At 43.0% G+C, this 15,326-nt stretch overlaps 1 protein-coding gene across 1 annotated transcript in view; it reads right to left on the bottom strand.

Moving 5' to 3' along the window:
• LOC129133639 (ubiquitin-associated protein 2-like) overlaps window positions 1-15,326 on the bottom strand; it is a 178,071-nt gene that overhangs the window by 6,087 nt on the left and 156,658 nt on the right. The window contains exons 21-22 of the mRNA XM_077193162.1: window positions 2,494-2,572; window positions 838-1,052 (exon numbers count right to left, since the gene is read on the bottom strand). Coding sequence (XP_077049277.1) covers window positions 838-1,052; window positions 2,494-2,572 — 294 coding nt within the window. The remainder of the gene's footprint in view (window positions 1-837; window positions 1,053-2,493; window positions 2,573-15,326) is intronic.

Here is a 15,326-nt window from a genome sequence, read left to right as displayed (position 1 = left end):
CTCTGACAGCTTTGGATCTCCCTTTGACTATCTGGAGGGCGCTACAGGCTTTCAGGAACACCAAGTCCAAGACCTGCAGCTGTCTGCTATTTATAGTAACCTGCACAGGAATCTATGAGCTCTGGCCTTTTAAATTTCCCATTTTCTTGAGGAAGAGACTGCAGCTATTTTCTCATGCTTGCATGTTTTTGGAGACCCCTTACAGACTGGGAAAGATGACTATTCTGCTGCCATGAGACCCCACCTGGAGTACCATATCCAGTTCTGGGGCCCCCAGTACAAGAAAGACCTGTTAGAAGAGGTCTAGAGGAGGGCCATGAAAATGATCAGAAGACTGGAGCACCTCTCCTTTGAAGAAGGGCTCAGAGAGTTGGGGCTGTTAAGCCTGAAGAAGAGAAGGCTCCAGGAATACCCTATTGTGGCCTTTCAGTACTTAAAGGGAGCTTATAAAAAAGACACAGAAACATTGTTTTACCAGGATCTGTAGTGACAGGACATGCGAGAATGGCTTTAAAGTGAAAGAGGGTAGATTTAGATTGGACATAAGGAAGATGTTTTTTCCAGTGAGGGTGGTGAGACACTGGCACAGGTTGCCCAGAGAAGTTGTTGCTGCCCCATCCCTGGAAGTGTTCAAGGCCAGGTTGGACGGGGCTTGGAGAAACCTGGTCTAGTGAAAGGTGTCCCTGTTCATGACAGAGGCATTGGAACTACATGATCTTTAAGGTCCCTTTCAACCCAAACCATCCTGTGATTCTAAGATGTAGAAGGTTTGGGCTGAAGAGAGCAAAAACCAGAGAGGCACACAGGGAGGGTTACAGTTTAGGCTATCACACTTACAAACATGGTTGGCCCATATTGGAATGCACTCGGAACACTGGGCACACCAGCATAATAAGGTAACCCAGTGTAGCTGTACCCCGGGGGCAGGGTCGGATTGAGGAATGGCTGCTGAGTTGTATGGTGAGTCTGAGTCTGGTTCTGCTGTGACTGAGCGAGCGTGGTAGCAGGAGCAGGGGAGGCAGAATCCCCACGGCCAAATTTTGTTACGTCACCTGCGAAAGAACAAACTCATCAGAAAAGCTATCAAAGCTACACCAGAAGTGGAGAATTCAAAGGATTCAAAATCTCTGAATACAAGTAGACAACTACAGAAGAGAACACATCCTACATTTGAAAGCCTGCAGTTGTTAATGGGAAGCCCTCTCCCAGTCTCTGTTCCTGATGGCTACAGGGACATTGCTTGTTAGTGGCAGAGAACTCCATGCCATGGCTAATCCATTGTTAAAATGGAGATACCAATACTTACCTATCTCACACAATCTGAGCAGATTCATTATATCAGATCATTGCAATAAAACATGCTAAAAGCAAAACTATGGTAAACAGCCAAAGAGCAGATAGTTGTTGGGTTAAAGTGTGACTCTCCTAGAGGTTAAACTGATTAGCTAAGCTTCATGGGCTGAAACCAAGTCAGAATTTACAGAAAGTGATAGGCATATTTTTGTCAGATTGTTTATTTGCCAAGCATGACTAGAGTTAATGTCTGGTTCCTCACACCACCAAAGTTCTGGAAACAATAGCTCAAGGCCAGGAAAGCAAGACTTGCATTGTGGCCCACCTTTTTTAAGAAGTAGGAAAGGAAATTCGGTTACTACCCCAAAAGCAGACTCCCAAGAGAAATGATTATGCAGCAGAAAAACTCCTGAACACTTGCATTTTCTGGTTGCCTACAGAGCACCATGCTCACGTGTTTTTAGGGAGGTGACATATATCACTCATATTTATCTCATTCCCAACTAATATTCCTTTATATTGGTTACCAAAAAGTATGACAACATTTAATATCATCATTATAGGAATTATAACACCTATAGCTACAGTTTAAAGCTGTAATCAGGTTGTAGTGAAAGAAAACCACTGGCTGAAAATCCTGGATAGCATTAGAGTCATCTTTGCACAACAATAACTGAAGAGTAAGAGCAGGAATGAACAAGGGCTTCTTAGACCAGATGCTTTTGGGAATGAAGTCCATTAGATTTGGAGAGGGTGAGAGGGAGCCTGATAGAGGCAGCTCCTGCTGAGAACATACAAGTACTAAAATAGCAGTAACAAAGGAAAGCAAGCCAGTCAAATTTCAAGAAGAATAATTAAGCTATGAAATAGTTTTCAAGCACCTATATGCACTTGCGAAGGACACTAGATGACACTACCATTTAAATTTGTAACAATTTTGCACTTATTCTCAAAGGGCATCCAACTTACTCTCAAGAACCGCTGAGTCACATATGAATTACTGACCAAAACCATGAAGAAAAAAAAAAAAATGAAAAAAAAAATCAACATCAGTGTTTAGAGAGAGATGCTTGCTTTTGTTTGGTTAGTTTGGCCTGATGGGTTTAACTGCCTACAGAAGGGGAAAATGACTGCTTTTTCAGCAACAGCAGGATGACCAGCACATCTCACTCACCATCCTCATGTTTAAATAATACTCACCTGAGAAAGGGTTGTTAGCAAGGCTTCCATCTCTGCCTGTCAAGGTTGCAGGAGCAGGAAATGTAATTCCGTAGTAATCCTTAGAAAAAGACATAATCATTTATTGATAGCTGAAATCATAACAGTGCTGGACAACTCTTATGAACCCTTATATTTTTTATAATATAACCCTTATATTTCTTATAAGCATAAGAAATTTTTAAAAGAACTAAAGGAAGTTAGGGCAGAAACTGACCTTATAATGTACAGCATAGCTTAAGGTTTACCTGTATCCTCAACTTCAAAATAAACCTATTTTACAGACTTTTTTAATATCATAGACAAACACTTAATCTCTTAATGGTAAATTAAAGGCAACGACTAAATGCTTACCCCTCCCAACCCACAGCTCTGAGCTGTCATATTCCAGAGAGACTGTCTGGAGAAGCTACAGACCATCAGAGGTCAAAGACCTAGGTTGAAGCCAGGACCATAATCACAATGTGGATGTAGTCTAAAGAGTCTAAAGGTTTTAACATGCTCTGTTTTCTAAAAGTAAAAAAAATCAGCTAGGAAAACAGCACAATTATTTTAAAAACTGTTGAAAAAGAGCTATGTGAAAAACACCAATCACTTGTTTTTAGAATTTTAAAAGTTTAATAGTAATAAAATGGTTATAATAATAGTAATATAATTAATGAAAATTTGGACAATTAGAATTTAGAACAATACGAGACAATAAAAGCAAAGCCCCTTTTCTGGGCAAAATAAGCCCGAAAAAGGACACACATTAACAGAGGATTAACCCTTAAAAACAATAGCCCGTTGCATATTCATACATCTCATACACGATGCATAAATTCCATTCAAACAAAGGACTCTGTCTGGTCAGAGTCAACTTCTTCCTCTTAATCCTGATGGCGTCTTCAGGACTGAGCAAGGCGGGAAGAAGTTAGTTTCTTCTGATAATGGAGCAATAAATTATTTTTCTCTGAAAGATTTAGGTGTCCTGTGGCTGCTATCTGGTGCAAGTACCTCATTCCTTTCTTTAAAAAAATATCCCACATACATAGTTTCTATTTTAACATTATGTTATAGCCTAAAACTATATTTAACACACTACTTAAAAAAAATTAATACAGCATAACTTTCTAACGTAACACATATAATATTCATTTTAATATTTGCAAAAAGCCAATAATAAAATATGCATTTTTCACAAGTTACCACCTGATGATTGGAAAATTTACTTAAACTATGTTACAAGAGAACTCAGATCAGTAGTCTCTGAAATGAGGTGCACAAGACAATCCACTGGGGTGCATGAAGAAATTGGTTCTGGTATAATTAATAAATACAATTAAAAAAAAATTAAAATAGAGCATGAAAATAAAAATTGTTCTCATCCTTTTTTTATTTTCATGTATGTTTTATGACATACATATTAGTACAATAGTATACATATATAATTTATAAATAAAAATATATGGGGAGTGCTCACAATTTTTTTTGCTGATGAGGTGGTGCAATCAAAAAAGGTGGAGACCACTGCCCTAGATCATTCTTCTACAGGAAGGTAAGAAAATTCTCACCCTAGAAAGCTCTCACTTAGACAGGACATGCCAGCAAAACCAAAGCAATATTTTGTCTTCAGTTTGGGACAAAAAGAGAAAAAATTGCCCTCCCCTTTCTGGGTGAACTCCACATATGAGGCTGGTACTCTACTAAGTAATTTTCCTCCTAATTCTCATGGTTTTCTCCCCACCCTCTAATCCATCGAGTATCTTGCATTACAATGTCGGGTATGTATTCTTTCACCACCTATATCACCTTCTGATGAGCTGTTAATAGTCGCTTGTTTGCAACAGCTGCCCAATGCACACAGCCTAAAGGGGGGGCCATCCCTGCTAATGGGACATCAAGGACTCACCAGCATGACTCATAGAATTACATCATCCCATTGTGAAATTCCCTGCCCTGAGGGAGGAACCAATCATTCCTACCTGTATGTAATCTGGGACTTGGGACAGCATGATACAACCACTGGACCTCCAGAGAAGGACCAGACCTTTCTACAGGATCACTGCTTTGACAAGGCCACATCCATCACTCTAACGGGACTGCTACCACCACCCTAACCAACAGGGTGTCATGCTATATTCTGACTTTGTTGGTTTAAGCCAATGTTCCTGTAGTATTGCCATTTATGTAATTGTCCTATTAAATTGTAGTTTTGATTTGGAATCTCTTACAATATATTTGCGTGGAGTTAATTCCTCCTGCTGGCTTGCCTTCAAACCAGCACAAAGAGTTAATGCTTTAACCATTTACATATCCATTTTCACAGTCTTCAACATTGGAAAAGCATCCTCCTCCTTCATACCCCTCTCTGCAAATTCCCCAGCACCTTCTGCCTTGCTGCATTTCTGCCCATCCCTCCCATCTCCTAAACCCAGTCCTCCATCAATGAACATGAAACCATCTGGCAAGGATTTAGTATTGCAGGTGTTTTCTGTAATTTGAAACTGTGTTATATTTCATCCTCCTTTCCTTCCCAGTTAATTCCATCTCAGCACCTCCAGCATGAATCACTTAGCAAAACAACCAAATTCATATTAAAAATCTTTGCAGGTTACTCAAAAGCAGCACTCCCATCTCATTCTAAGGAACATCATAACGCAAAAAGCAGATTTGGAAAATAGATCTGAACAGGATTCATTGGACATGAACCGGAACTGACACAGTAGCATTTTTTCCCTATATAAATCAGAAAAAATAAAACCAAATCCACATGAGAACAGGATCTAAGGATTGCAATTATTACCACTGCCCCTCAGGTAGAGGATGTGCTGGTTTTAGCCAGGGTAGAGTCAATTTTATTCCCAGTGGCTGGTATGGGGCTATGCTTTGGATTTGTGCTGAACACAGGGTTGATAATATAGTGTGGTCTTTGTGAGGGTCCCCAGGACAAGGGAAGAGATGAGAATCTGACCCCATGTTCTCAGAAGGCTGATATATTATATCATATCATATCATATCATATCATATCATATCATATCATATCATAATCATATTATATTATATCATATCATATATCATATCATATCATCATATCATATCAATGCTATACCAAAACTATACTAAAGAAAAAAGATACATCAGATGGCTCAACAAGAATGATAATGAAAGTTCGTGACTGACTCCTCAGAGTCCAACACAGCTGATGGTGACTGGTCATTAAGTTAAAATAATTCACATGTTTGGATAAACAATCTCCAAGACCACCTTCCAGAGCAGCAAAACATGGAGAAGCTGAGGCTTTTCATCTTCCCAGGAGAAGAAATCCTGGTGAAGGGATTTTTCAGAAAATATCACAGTGACAATATAGAGGTGTTTTTCTTATTGCTGAGCTTACACAGAGTCAAGGCCTTTTCTGCTCCTGGTATGGCCGTGCTGGGGAGGAGGCTGGGGGTGAGTGGGAGGTTGGGAGGAGACACAGCTGGGACAGGTGACCCCAACTGACTGGAGGGATATTCCAGACCATGAGACATCATGCTCAGCATATAAAGCTTGAGGAAGAAGGAAGGGGGGGAACACATTTGGAATGATGGAGTTTGTCTCCCCAAGTCCCCATTTACATGTGATGGAGCCCTGCTTTCTTGAAGGTGGCTGAACACCTGCCTGCCCATGGAAAGCAGTGAATTACTTCCTTGTTTTGCTTTGTTTGTGTGTGCAGCTTTTGCTTTTCCTATTAAACTATCTGTATCTCAACCCACAAGTTTTCAAGGTTTTACTCTTCTGATTCTCACCCTGATCCCTCTGGTGGGGGAGTGAGTGAGTGGCTGCTTGGGGCTTGGTGCCTGGCTGGCATTAAACCACGACAGGAAAACCACATCAGCACTGAATATCCCTATCCCACACACCTGTGTATACACACATTCCAAACAAAAAACATTAGAAAATACGAGTGCAAACCAGTTATGTTTACATTTCATTCCTGCCCATAGGAAAACATCAGAAGAGATACTCTGCTCATCAAACAACATGGGTATTTCCTGACCTACAGAAGGCATGCAGGAGAAGGTGCCTAAAGTCAAAACTGACATATCAGGAATAGACTCAAAATGCAAGACAGAAAAGGACTGAAAATCAATGTGTTCTGATGTAATAGAAGTAAGTTCCACCAAGCAGCTCACTAGGTAGCACGCACACCAGCTAAGGCATTTATAAGATCTCTACTACACAGGCAGCCTGCAACAGACTAACAGAAAAGATAGCATATCCCAATGTAATATACACCAAAATTAAAACAAACAAAACAAACAAAACTCCCAAAACACAACACAGTGAGAATTTACAGCATAAACATAGGCATTAGGAAATCGAATTAAATTTTAAAAGACATACACATACTCCTCCCCCAACTCACTGCATCAGCAGCCACCAGTACCTCTCTCTACTGGAAGCTTCCCAGGAAGCAGTGATGACTTGCACTTGGGACTCAGCCCACTTTCACTTGCAAGGTGTAAACAGACCAGCATGTCAAAGACAATTATTTCTACCAGTTCCTGCCTCCCATACATCTAATGTTGCCTAATTTCCACAACAAATTCAAAACACAATAAAAGTACTGCAAAATCTAGAAACCACAACCATTGCATGCATAGTTGATGGAAAAACCTTCACAACATTTATGCATTTATTTATAAATATCAACACACTGAGGAGAAACTGGGGGAAAATGACATATGACCCCAAAAACATTCTTCAAGATATTTGCAGAGAGAGAGGAAACATTCTTCCATCAGCAAGGTTGTAGATGTTATAGGGAAAGGTGGGGGCTGTGAAAAATGCATATTTTATGATTAGCTTTTCGCAAATATTAAAATTAATATTATATGTGTTATGGTAGAAAGTTATGCTGTATTAATTTTCTTAAGTAGTGTGTTAAATATAGTTTTAAGTTATAACATAATGTTAAAATAGAAACTATGCTATGTAAGATACTTTTTAACTAGCTCAAGAAAGAGATGAGATAATCAAGAAATTCTTCGCACAGAGATAACAGCAACAAGACACTAAAATCCCAAAGATAAAGAATTTTTGCCTCCTTATCGTGAAGAACTAGTCTCCTTGCAGACTCCATGGAGTCTGACCATGATTTACAAGAGGAAGGGGGGGAAATTGACAATAACCAGAAAAATCCCTAGTTTGAAAGGAATGTATGCATCATGTATTTGATATATGAATATGCAACAGGCTATTTGCTTTTAAGGGTTAATCCTTTGTTAGCGAGCCATGCTTTTTTTAAGAAAGCATCAGAACATTTGTATTCTTTGCTTTTATTGTCCTTTATTGTCCTAACTCTGATAGTCCAAATTCTTAATGCTCTAATTTGTATTACTATTTTTTATAACCATTTTATTACTATTAAACTTTTAAAATTTTAAAACAAGTGATTGGCGTATTTCACAGGGGGAAAAAAAGACCAACAAACTAAAAATGTTTGTCAATAAGAAATAAAAGAAAGCGTACATTAACTCATATATACAAATAATAAGAGTATGAAATAAGAAAAATAGATGTTGGTTGACAAATTTGAAAATAAAACCAAGCAAGACCACTCACAAAAGAGACAAAAAGGAAACCCTAAAATGCATCCCCAGTACAGCTACCCCAAAAGCCTCTGCCACCATGCTTTCATCACTCACTGAACCATAACAGCACAGTGTAGAAAACTGTCAGGCTTGCTGCCTCAAAATGTGGAGAATTGATGAGACTAGCTGAGCAAGAACTTGAGCTGAGCCACTTGCTTATCTTGCACCTGGCTTGAGCAAGGGCATGCTTATCTTAACAACTGAATGATGTCTGGGGTGAAGCAAAGGCCTCAGTTTGATGTCTCAATGAAGCTGGAAAAACAACCACAGAAGCCTCACAGAAGAGCACCCATGCCTCTCTATCAGACATTAGCCTCATACTCCCTTATCCACACATAACAAGTCTTGTTAGAAGTTTATAAACTACGACCTAGTCTCATCTCCTCAAGATTATAAATCTGGTCTTTGCAAACACTTAGTGGAGAGGAGAAACACCTCCTTAAGAGGAGACACTTCACTGATTGCTGGGCAGATTGACAGTTCTGACTCATTTTCCTTTCTCCCTTAGTAGAGATGCCTCTTTCAGTAAGAAATTGCACTTAGCAGATGACACCCAGATGAAAGTAAGCTTAATTAAATGTGAAGTTAAGTTTAGTGAACGGTGAATTCTTAGCTTAATTAATCATTGGCTAGCCTTAGGATATTTAGCATTAACACAGCAAGAGCATTTATCAACAGCAATTATGAATCTGTTCCCTCAATAAACTATCTATATTGGACTTTGTGAAACTGTCTCAGTGAGTCCTTGAAGATGCTCTGTCAGGGAAAAGTTAAATCCATACTCTTAAAGCAACACACAGGAGCCAGGTTTCCCCCACACTTCAACAGCAGCCCTCAGGAGAAAGTAAACAGAAAGCAAAACTGAAAATGTAAACAGAAATGCTGTCTAGATGATGATGAAAGAAAGGCCACAGAAACATCTAAAGTTGGCTGCCCAGAAGCAATCCAAGCACAGCATTTACTCTCACCCACCACCAAGCCTGACGAGACTCCTGCTGTGCAGCACCCACAGCCCTGCCTGCAGCATGGTGCCCTGGTGCTCCTACTCCTCCTGCTGGCTTTTGCCACAGCCCTTGCTTGATGCCACCAGCATCCCTGTGACATCAACTTCCCCCAGGACTGCTCCCAGACCACCACAGCCCTGCCACCACCAGCATGTGCCATTTGCCTTCAACATCCTCCTCCACATCAACCACCCACAGCAAGCTGTCGCCACTGCCCCCCACATCCTCCAGCACCTCTTGTACATCCTCAGCAGGCCCAGCACTCCCCAACACTGAGATACCCAGGCATGGCAGGACCTCCTCAACAACCTCCAGCATTACATCCACCACCTGGAGCAATGCATGCCAGCCAATGGCATGCTCTTTGAAGGCCAAGGGCCTCACAACCTGCCATTCAGTATCAACAAATACTTCAGGCTCATTCAGGACTTCATCTGCACCCGCCTCTGGGACCATGTCCAACTCAAAGCTTGCGTCTGCTTTGAACATGTGGACACACTCATGTGGCAGATGAAGAGTCAACCAGCTCCTGTCCCCCACCAAGCACACCTGCATCAAATGCCCATCTCGAGCCAACATCAGCAGCCACAGATTGAGTGGAGGCAACAGCAGCAAGGGCTGGCATTGCTCAGCACTGCTCATACCTTTTCCAGTCAGGTGCCTGTGCCAACAGGGAAACAGGCATGACCGTGGTGAGGCTGGGGCCAGTCTGTGACACAGTCCATGCACTGGAGAAAATTGCTGTGCTCTAAGGAGAAGAAGGCCATCATACATATGCATGAAGGGCAAAGACAGGATCTCCACAGGCAAGCAGGGATAAGCCTCCCTCCTGCAGCCCATCCCACTGATGCTTCCTGCCCTGGTTGAAGGCTCTGGACAGCAGGCCACTCTCAGGGACCCACCATATCCCTCCAAGTCCACAGACATCTCCCACTGATGCTGGACCCTCAAGCACACACTTGCCCAAACAACATGCTGCCTGCCCTACACACTCCTCCTCTTCCACCACTACCCCTCTCCCTTCCAAACTGTCTCCCACTGCCAAGATATGAAAGCCATCTCCACCACCCCATCACAATCATTCAGCCACGCTACAGCACTGCTTGCGGCCTAGCAGGGTGGCATGGACAAAGTGCACCTGAAAGAGGCAAGGAAGGGGCCCACCAAGGCCTGGGGAGATTTGGACAAGGAACAGCACCTCAGTGCTACCAAACCCACCCAAGAAACACCAAAAAGCCAAAAAAAAGCATAGGACATGCACTACCCATTGTTCTCCTACAACAACAACTGGCCCAGGACGCTCCTGCCTGTGGTCACACCAGTGGTCAGGGGTACCTCCTTAACTACGTAAAGTACATTGGCCTAGGCCTTCCTCACCCCAACACATCATTAGCAAACCAAAAGATATGCCCCCCAAACACTACCACCCAACATGGCTCAAACCAACCAGTACCGACAGGCCAGAACAGCATTCCACATGAAGGAAACTGCTCATTCACTACCAGCATCAGCTGGTCCTTCACCCTCTGTGGCTGTTTCAGTTCGAAACCGGGAGGAAACACCAATTTCGTGTAGCGGTTTTGGTTCACCAATTTTTTGTTTCCTGGCCAATGCACCAAATAATGTGGTGGGTTGACCGCTGGCCAAATGCCAATGCACCCACTAGAATTACTCATTTTCTGCTGCAAGATAAGAATTAACAGGAGAACAAAGCAGGCTCAAACTTTAAAGGGTATACAGAAAACTTTATTAACAGAACTAAATGAAGAATAATAAGAATCAGAATAAACCTTTAAAACACTTTTTCTGCTCCCCAAATCCTCTTTCCCACTGACAATGTACAGAGACAAAACCTGGTATTTTCAGTCAAGTTACCACCTCTAAAATAGTCTTTCTTCAGTTCACTTAGGGAGAGGAGTCTCTCCTGCCACGCCATGGAGACTTCTCCACAAGAAACAGTTCGCTTGTGGTTTTTAATTTTCACGAATAGCAACCACCTGGGAATCTGCATTTGTGAAGTCCCTCCCATCTTTCACAGCCTTCTCACATCTGTGTTCCTGGGCCATGTAAAATTATGGGGGTGCCATTTTTAAGGATGAGCTGTTGTAGCATAAAACCAAAAGTTCTCTTCATCCATCTCTGGGAAAAAGAGGTTTTCTTCCATTCCTGGGGCAATGTTTCTCATCTCATCTCATCTCATCTCATCTCATCTCATCTCATCTCATCTCTCTCATTTCTTTCTGTTCAAACTTCTCATTTGATCACAGCTACTGCAACATCTACTTATTTCAACACTGGTGCCTCTGTTCATGGCTGTGGTTAGAACGCTACATCCCCCAATGCATTTAATGAGTTACAGGGAAAAAGAGTTTGATGAATCAATTATATTCTTCTCCATAACCTTACAAGAGGATTTCAGCCCAAAACTAAGGTATCTCCTCATTCTTCTCCCATCTGGAATTTGACTTCTTCTTTTTTGACCTCAGTGTCTCATGTTATCTTCTACGTGTCTTCACTCTTTCACTTGAGAGAGGATCAATGTTTTGCAAGTTTCATCTGTGCAGTGAAAGAGTTAATATCTCGCCCAGGCCTGCGGGTGGTCATGTGATCTCTGCAGGGCTTCGGCCAGAGCTATTTACTATGAAAGTTTCTTCAGCAGATGCACTGGGGGGGGAGGGGAATGGCTAAGATCTCAGCAGCCAGGCTAGGACTCAGCTGCAGCACACCGGGGCCCTGCGGCCTCCCCTCCCCTGGCCTGGCCACCATGCCGGGAGGGGGAGAGGGAACTTCTCTCTCTAAAAGCGGGAAGAAAGAGAGTTTTTTCCCAGGCTTGCCTGTCTTTAAAATATGAATCTCACAGAGGCAGATCTAGCTTTACTAATGGTTTAACAGGTTGTCAATTCTCAGAGCTAGCCAGCTATTAGTTTTGCTGGGCACAGAGGAAGCTCTTAGCAGCTTCTCTCCCCCTTCACTCTCGGAACCAGCCTTAAAGGTGCAGAACTTAATATCCAGCGCAAACAGAACAGACAATTGGGGATACAAGCATCATAAAGTCAACCCAGGACATTCCACCCCATATCCCCATATTGTCAGCTTACTACCAAAACTAATACATATTCTAACTTTACAAACACATACATTATACACATATATATATATCTACAGTATACAGACAATGGCAGTGACATTCAGCAAACAGTGATATTTACATATGGTTCTCACCCAACAATCAGATCTCCCTGAGGTACACATTGTGTTGTTCCATCTTTCTGCATTATCCACCATGTGCAACCTGGTCCCTGAGCAAAGACAACCCCACAAATGGGTTTATTTGTATTCGAGGCAGAATTGATCCAAACTGTCTTCTCTAACAAACCTCTGACACGCACCACTAGGACTTTGTCTCCGTCTACTATATGCAGGGGCTCAGATTGGGCAGGGCCTGCTCAGTTGGTGGAACCTCAGGTGTTAACTACCCAGGTGGCCTTTGCTAGATGCTGCTTTCAGTTTTTGAAAGATCCCCCACCCAATGCTTTCAAGATGGTTTTTAACAGTCCATTGTACCTCTCCATTTTGCCTGCAGCTGGTGCATGGTAAGGGATATGGTGCACCCACTCAATGCCATGTTCCCTAGCCTAGCTGTTGATAAGGCTGTTCTTGCAATGAGTCCTGTTGTCTGACTCAATCCTCTCAGGGATACCATGCCTCCAAAGGACTTGCTTTTCAAGGCCTAGGATGGTGTTACGGGCTGTAGCATGAGACACAGGGTAGGTTTCCAACCATCCAGTGGTGGCTTCTACCATTGTGAGGACATAGCGCTTACCTTGGTGTGTCTGGGGCAGTGTAATGTAATCAATCTGCCAAGCCTGTCCATACTTATATTTGGACCACTGCCCACCATACCATAGTGGTTTTACCCGCTTAGCTTGCTTGATAGAAGCACAGTCCCACCACCAGCCACAGACTGATTCAGACTGCACTAGAAAAGGGTAAGGCTCCAGAACATCTGCAGTACATCAATGACATCATTGTGTGGGGGAACACAGCAGCAGAGCTTTTTGAGAAAGGAGAGAAAATCATTCAGATTCTCCTGAAAGCCAGTTTCACCATCAAGAAGAGCAAAGTTAAGGGACCTGCTTGAGAGATCCAGTTCCTGGGAGTAAAGTGCCAAGATGGATGGTGTCAGATTCCCACCGATGTCATCAATAAGATCACAACAATGTCTCCACCAACCAACAAGAAGGAGTCCAAGCCACCTCAGAGGTAATAGACACAGAAGCACAACTCTTCCCGGCACCCCGACTACTGGTGCTGGAGTGGATGTTCAAAGCAAAGGTTCCCTCTACCCACCATGCCACCAATGCCACATAGAGCAAGTGGATTGCTCTCATCACACAGCACGCCTGTATTGGAAAACTGAATCACCTAGGTATTTTGGAGATAATTACAAATTGGCCTGAAGGTGAAAATTTTGGTCTCACTGATGAAGCGTGGAGTTTGTTATCAGAGACTGCACTTGCTCCCCGCATCCTTCCCACAGACCATGTTGTCTGTAGTGGACAGTGGGAGAGAGCTCACCTTTGCTTTTAGTTAGTTTTTTGCTAGCTGAGGCAGAGAAGTTCCCTGGACTGTGTTTTTTTTTATTTTTCTTGTAACTGTTCAAACCTGCTCTGGACTGAAGAACCCAGAAAAACACCAGAAGCTCACACCTGTGGCCCCCCAGGGCCGGGACACTGCATTCCAGTGCGGGAGGGACTGATAAGAGACTAAGTGAGCCGAGCTACACCTCATGAAAGGGACTTTCTGAGTTTGCCATCTCTTCGGAGCAGTGAGATGTTTCGTTGTTTAATATTGTTCATTTTTTCATGCTGGTGAATGCTTTGCCTGTTAAATAAACAGTTTTTTCCATTTTTCTCCAAGGAAATTTTTTCCTGAACCAGTTGGGGGAGGGGCCGCTTGAATTTGCTTTCTGGAGGGATCCCATTTGGAGGTTTTCTCCCAAATTTGCCCTAAGCCAAGACACCCTCCAACCACCAACTTACAAATATCTGCTCCAGAAACTGCCCTTCACACTGCCTGCTCTGGTTTCGGCTGGGATAGAGTTCAGTTTTTCTTAGTAGCTAGTACAGTGCTGCTTTAGATTCAGTATGAGAAAATTATTGATAACACACTTGTTTTGGTTGTTGCTAAGTGATGCTTACCCTGAGTCAAGGATTTCTTTGCATCTCATGCTCTGCCAGGGCAGAGGTACACAACAGTCGGTGAGGGAGCATGTCCAGGACAGCTAATCTGGACTGGCCAGAGGTATATTCCATACCATAGAATGTCATGTCCAGTATACAGAATCATGGAATGGTTTGGGTTGGAAGGGACTTTAAAGATGATCTGGTTCCTACCCCCACCCCACCCCATTGTGCCATGGGCAGGAACACCTTCCACTAGACCAGGCTGCTCAGAGCCCTGTCCAGCCTGGCCTTGAACACTTCCAGCAATGGGGCAGCCACAACTTCTCTTGGCAATCTGTTTCAGTACCTCACCACCCTCATAGGAAATAATTTCTTCCTATTTCCAATTTAAATGTACCTTCTTTCAGTTTAAAGCCATTACCCCTTGCCCTGTCACTCCATGCCTTTGTAAACAGACCCTCTCCAGCTCTTTTGTAGGCCTCCTTAAAGTACTGAAAGGCTGCTACAAGGTCTCCCTGGAGCCTTCTCTTCCCAGGGTGAACAGCCCAAACTGTCTCAGCCTGTGTTCATAGGAGAAACGCTCCAGCCCTCCGATTATCTTCAAGGCCTCCTCTGGACTCACTCCATCAGGTCCACATCCTTCCTATGTTGGGGGTCCAGAGCTGATTACAGTACTCCAGGTGGGATCTCACAAGAGCAGAGTAGACAGGAAGAATCAGCTCCCTTGACCTGCTGGTCATGCTTCTTTTCATGCAGCCCAGGGTACACTTGGCCTTCTGGGCTGCCAGTGCAAATTGCCGAGACATGTTGAGTTTCTCATCCACCAACATGTTAAAGTCCTTCTCCCCAGGGCTACACTCAATCCATTCTTTGCCTAGCCTATACTTGTGTTTGGAATTGCCTTGACTCAGGTGCAGGATCTTGCACTTGGCCTTGTTGAACTCTGAGGTTTGCACAGACCCACCTCTAAAGTCTGTCAAGGTCCCTCTGGATGGGATCCCTTCCCT

This window comes from Agelaius phoeniceus, chromosome W (assembly GCF_051311805.1).
Source record: "Agelaius phoeniceus isolate bAgePho1 chromosome W, bAgePho1.hap1, whole genome shotgun sequence".
NCBI lineage: Eukaryota > Metazoa > Chordata > Aves > Passeriformes > Icteridae > Agelaius > Agelaius phoeniceus.
This window is presented reverse-complemented; position numbering and strand designations above follow the sequence as displayed.